We start from the raw sequence: 5,805 nt of genomic DNA, 5'->3' as shown, positions 1-5,805 counted from the left end.
ATAAGGTATAATTATATAATTGTAATGATATGATTGATTAGTATTAGAAATCATTTCTTCCTACTCTTAGTATATGAAACCTTTTTTTAAAATCACAAATAAGTGTGAATTCCATGAAATAATTTATTTGTATTTAGTTTTTTAATTTTATTTTTAATTTTCTGATTTTTATACTCTTAACATATGCCTTTAAAGCAAGAAACACACATGGCCACTAGCGCTATGGAGGCAATAACTATGGCCTCAGTGTTTGGACAGTTGTAAAAATGCAAATCACTCTTTCCCAAGTCCCCTTGGCTTCATGGGAACCTGGGAGCAAAAGTCTTGGTAGAATAACTAGCAAACACTGGAATGAAAACTAGGTGCTGATTCAGCCACCATGACTTGAATCTGAGAGGGAGTGGAGTTCAGGGGAATCTCTGTATTTATTGATAAAACTGTAGTTTTCCCCTTCAGTCAGATAACACAGTGAATAATATTAATTCATCTTTAATGTTAATCAACTGTATATTTTAGAATCATTTTCATGTTGGATTTGAAAATGTTTTCAAATATATACCATTGACTTTATTTGAAATTTAGAGTATTTTTACAATATTTTTATTGAAAAAATTCACCACAATCAGAAGGCCTTATGACTGAAATGAAATTATCTCTTGAATAGCATACCTCATCAACTGTTTACTTACTTATTTATCTTATGGTACTGGGAATTGTACTAGGGTTCTTGGACTGAGCTAAACATAGAGTCCTTTTTAATTTTTTATTTCAAGACAATATATTACTAACTTACTAATTTTTCCAGGCTGGATTTGAAGTTGTGATTATGCCTCAGCCTCTCAGAGTGCTGGGATTACAAACCTATGCCAGTGTGTCTGGTTTACAAATCTAGTTTTAAAAATTGTGGTAAAAGCAAGTAACAAAATTTACCATAATGATATTTTGTGTCTGTGTGGTATTGGCAGATGAGCCCAGGGCCCTTGTGCTATTACACCCCCAGCTGTCTCTTATATCACTAATTTCCCAGGGAGAGCTCAAACCTGTGGTCCTTCTCCCTTGTGTACTACCACACCTGGTTTACCATGATACCATTCATTTCTTTCTTTCTTTATGAGACAGGATCTTGCAATGTAGCCCAGGCTGGCCTCCAACCCATGATGATCCTCCTGCCTCAGCCTCCTGAGTCCTCTGATTTCAAGCTGATACCTCCTGGCTTGTAATCATCTCCCTGGCTACCATGATAAAAATTTTCAAGCATATAAACTCTTTAGAAGATCAAATGAGGTGCATATTTTAAAACTTAAAATATATAATATACTCATTTTATGTAATAATATATATTTTGCAGAGGGCATGGAAATTGTATTGAAAAATGATGAAAAGCAGAGGTGGTAGTTACTGGTGCATATTCCAAACAATGACCCAGTCTGTAGTCTGTTCTGAACTCCTCAGCTATTCAGGATGCTAGCACCCAGCTTTCTGCTCCTGTCTACAAGGTTTTGTAGCTACAGAAAATCTTTTGAGCCCTCACTCAGAGGAATACCTAATTACTAAGTGACATGTTTCTCCTAATTTGTTCCTTAGAGGGGAGAGTGAGATGCACCATTTTTCTTAGGTATCTAAAAAGAACTCCCAGGAAAGACAATATTTCCATTCTGCATAATCCCTGAAGAGACTTCAGAGACATTTACAATCATCAGCAAACTAAAAGGGACAGGTAACTGCAGAGACTTCAAGAAGTGATTTCATGGTTGCAGGCAGGGTGAGTGTGACAGACAGCTTTTGACAGGGCATGAACCTCTGCCTGTACATACTCTCCCTCTCTCTCTCTCTCTCTCCCTCTCTCTCTCTCTCTCTCTCTCTCTCTCTCTCTCCATATATATATATATATATATATATATATATATATATATATTTTTTTTTTTTTTTTTGCCATACCAGGGATCAAACTCAGGTCCTTGCCCTTGCAAGGCAGGCACGGTGGCTCAGAGCTAAATCCCCAGCCTCTCTTTCTTTATGTTCTTAGCTTATTAGAACCCAGATATTCCTCTACAGGACAAAACTCCATATTTTTAGTGGATGAACAGAAGTGTTAGAATTAAGAGGCCAGGTGTGGTGGTGCCCACCTGTAATCACAGCACTCTGGGAGGCTGAGCCAGGAGACTCATGAGTTTTAGCCTAGCCTGGAAAATGTAGCAGCTTAATAATACACAGCCTCAAAATAAAAAATAAATTAACAAAAGTCCTGGGAATATAGTTCAGTGTAAAGACCTAGGTTCAATCCCCAGTACCAAAATAAATAAATAAATAATGAGAGATAAAATCTGAAAGGACGTTAGAAAAAATATGGTTCAGATAAAGTACTAATATCCAAGAACTAAAATTCTGCTAAACCTTAAAGAATTAAAGCTCCTGCAGAGATGCAGGTCAGGGTATTGTATTTTTTTCCATAACTAAAATCAAAGTCGTATCTTTTCAGCATACAAGCAATATGTGTAGGCTGAGATCATTAACACTGATAAGTATTTGTCATTCTAGATATTTTTATGTCCTTTATGTGTTACAGAAACAAGAATAATGTTTATTCACCTTGAAACTGCAACAGTTATTGACACATGCCACGGGATCAGTCACCTCCTGAGAGTTAGGTGAATAAACATTTTAATGATGAATAGTGATACCCTCTTACTAAGGAGAAGAGCCTCAAGCTTAGAGCAACATAGTATCTTTTATTCAACTTTTATGAGCTACTTGGGACTGGATTTTCTTGCCTATTGTTATAGCCTTGTGGTCTCCTGCTCTGTACACTCCATGTTGAGTATTCATTGTGACCATTCTCTGTTGCTTTAAGTGAAAAACATAAGTACAGATAGGACAGAGAAGGGAATGTTTTAGTCACAGACACCTCCATTCTCTCCTGTCATTCTTGGAGGCTCTGCCTTTCTGCTGATCACTGCTGCTTATTCCATTTCAAAGCCAATCTCTTCTTTGTGTCTTTCTTAAAGCCTGGGACACAGTGCCAAAGGCATTTTACCTCCTGGTAAATTAATTTTCTTAATTGTCAGTGAATTTAGTTGAATCTGTTTTGACTTCTGAAGAAATTATATCAGCTCTGTCACCTTACACTTGAGACAGTCTTATAAATATAGAAGTATTCCAGAGTAGGAAACAGAAAGAAGGATGGATTCTGACTTTTACTTACCATGTGATGTAAAAAACAGTAGTGAGCTTGTGAAACAAACAGACTTGGTTTCCAACTTGGATCCCAGCTGTTAATTTTGACAAGTTTTTTCTCTTTTCTGGTTCTCAATTTCCCTATCTCAGCTACAGTAGTCACAATCTAAGTAGAAATAAGAAAAATAAAATTTTAAGTTAAGTATATAAAATGCTTAGCATCATAACCATTGTGGAGGAACCATTCAGTAATGTCATTTTATAGCTCTTAAACAATTTCTTTTAAGAAGTTTTCAGTATACTTGAGAGAGATAATGACAATATATTAATGTCTGAAGTGCAAGAAAGGATGTATTAGTGTCATGAAGAAACAAATAAGCACTCTTAGAGGACAGAGGAGAAAGTTAATACTTTTGGCAGTGGAGATCAGTAAGATTTCCATGACAATAGGGGCATTCAATAGACATTGGCAGCTATGATTCCAATAGAAGATCAAGAAATTAGAAGAAAGTGAGAAATAGCATCAGCAAAAATAGAAATGCAGGATGCTGGTCTGGTTTAACTGAGCTATTGAGTTGGCAGTGATTATCAGGCTATGAGTTCTGAGTTATCTTTTGAATATTTTTAAAAAGATAGTGGCAGCAAATTGTGTCTAAGAATATTCATCTGTCAAGTGACATCTTAGAAGAAAGAATACTCCTGAAAGTAGGCAAGGTGAGAGGTAATGGATACTGCTTTCATGAATTCTAGGTAGCCTTGCAAAAAGGTTTGTTGTCCTTTCTCTCCCACAAGTAGAATCTGGTTTGAATTTCATTACAGCTTATTTTTGTTGCACTCTCTTTCAAAGACAGACATAAATATGATTTTTAAAAACATTTATGGTGTTTTACTTCCTCTGGCTATGAGATACGGCCTCCATAGTTGGGGTGAGAGGTGTGGGAGTAGCAGGTGGAGTTATGTTATTTTCCGGAAGGGATTGCTACTCAGGTGCAAGGTGAGATCCTGGAGAGAATCTTTGTTTGAGCAACTCTTAACCACTGACAGAGGAAAAGATACAGAGAAAACAGAGACTGTAAGGAGGAACATTTCCTTATGTCTGGATTCTTAACATCTGGTGAGAAGAGACATGAAACCAACAGGAAAAAAAAGACAGGCTGAGTGATAAAGAATATTTTAGTCAACTTCAGGCTAAAAATTAGTGCTGAAAAAGGTGAGCAAAGAACAGAGAGAAGAAATATTGGAGAAGGTCTCCTGAGAATGCCTTAATAAAATTATTTTTTCTGAACAACAGGAGTAGAGAATATTTGAAAATAAAGGCATAAGATTTCAGGCTAAACACAGAAGGGCTGGGAGTAAGGAGGAGAACTCTGAAATTAAAATGACTGAACCTCCAGAAAATATTTCCAGAGAGTTAAATGTCTTATGTTGTTTATATTTTCTCCACGTCAGTTAAAGATGATTACAAAAATATCATTTAGAGACTTTATTGCAAATATTTCAGATGTTTCTAGCATGGAGCTATAGCTTGAGAGGAATTTGTAACTGTCTTGTCTAGGATCCCATTATCAGCTTAAGTAACTGATCACAAAATAAAATCAGTGAAGCAATTTTCAATGAGTAATTTGCATTCCAACTCTAGGAGTTTCCTTATTGCTTGCTTTTCCTTCGCAGATTACACAGTTGGTGACCAATGGGAATCAGACAATGGTGACCGAGTTTCTTTTTTCTGTGTTCCCAAATTTGCGTGAAGGTGGCCTCTTTTTCTTTATTCCCTTACTTCTCATCTATGGATTTATCATAACTGGGAACCTAACAATATTCATTGTTGTCCAGTTGGATGTGGTCCTGCATACCCCGATGTATTTTTTTATAAGTATCCTCTCCTTCCTAGAGATCTGGTATACTACCACCACCATCCCCAAGATGCTCTCCAATCTGGTGAGTGCGCAAAAGACCATCTCCCTAGCTGGCTGTCTCATGCAAATGTATTTCTTCCACTCGCTGGGTATTACAGAAGGCTGTGTCCTGACAGCAATGGCCATCGACAGGTACATAGCTATCTGCCATCCTCTCCGTTACCCAACCATCATGACTCCCAAACTCTCTATTCAGCTGACAGCTGGATCCTGCCTCTGTGGTTTCCTCCTTGTGCTCCCTGAGATTGCATGGATTGCCACACTGCCTTTTTGTGGCTCCAACCAGATCCATCAGATCTTCTGTGACTTCACACCTGTGCTGAGCTTGGCCTGTACAGATACATCCCTAGTGGTCATCTTGGATGCCATTCACGGAGCAGAGATCCTGGCCTCCTTCCTGGTCATTGCCCTGTCCTACATTCACATCATTGTGGTGATTCTGGGGATGCCCTCTGCTGAGGGTCGTCATAAGGCCTTTTCCACCTGTGCTGCTCACCTTGCTGTGTTCTTGCTGTTTTTTGGCAGTGTGGCTGTCATGTATTTGCGATTCTCAGCCACTTACTCAGTGTTTTGGGACACAGCAATTGCTGTCACTTTTGTTATCCTTGCTCCCTTCCTCAACCCCATCATTTACAGCCTGAGAAACAAGGACATGAAAGACTCTATCAGGAGGCTTTTCTGCTATCAAAAGGCAATGGGTGGGGCAGGGAGATAG

General features: G+C 38.0%; 1 protein-coding gene across 1 annotated transcript; it reads left to right on the top strand.

The window, feature by feature from the left end:
- The first annotated feature begins 4,778 nt into the window (after nucleotides 1–4,778).
- On the top strand, nucleotides 4,779–5,805 carry Or6k6 (olfactory receptor family 6 subfamily K member 6). The gene has a single exon (XM_013077467.3). The coding sequence runs from the start codon at nucleotides 4,879–4,881 to the stop codon at nucleotides 5,803–5,805; it is 927 nt and encodes a 308-aa protein (XP_012932921.2). The 5' UTR covers nucleotides 4,779–4,878.

This window comes from Heterocephalus glaber, unplaced genomic scaffold (genome assembly GCF_053883595.1).
Source record: "Heterocephalus glaber isolate CG9 unplaced genomic scaffold, H.glaber_assembly_v1.0 deba00001561, whole genome shotgun sequence".
NCBI classification, from domain to species: Eukaryota; Metazoa; Chordata; class Mammalia; order Rodentia; family Bathyergidae; genus Heterocephalus; species Heterocephalus glaber.
Note: the sequence above shows the minus strand (reverse complement) of the source record. Positions and strands in the feature narration are given on the sequence as shown.

Bases quoted from the DNA above. Each gene is read 5' to 3' on its own strand.
- Or6k6 (XM_013077467.3), top strand. From the start codon at position 4,879: ATGGTGACCGAGTTTCTTTTTTCTGTGTTCCCAAATTTGCGTGAAGGT.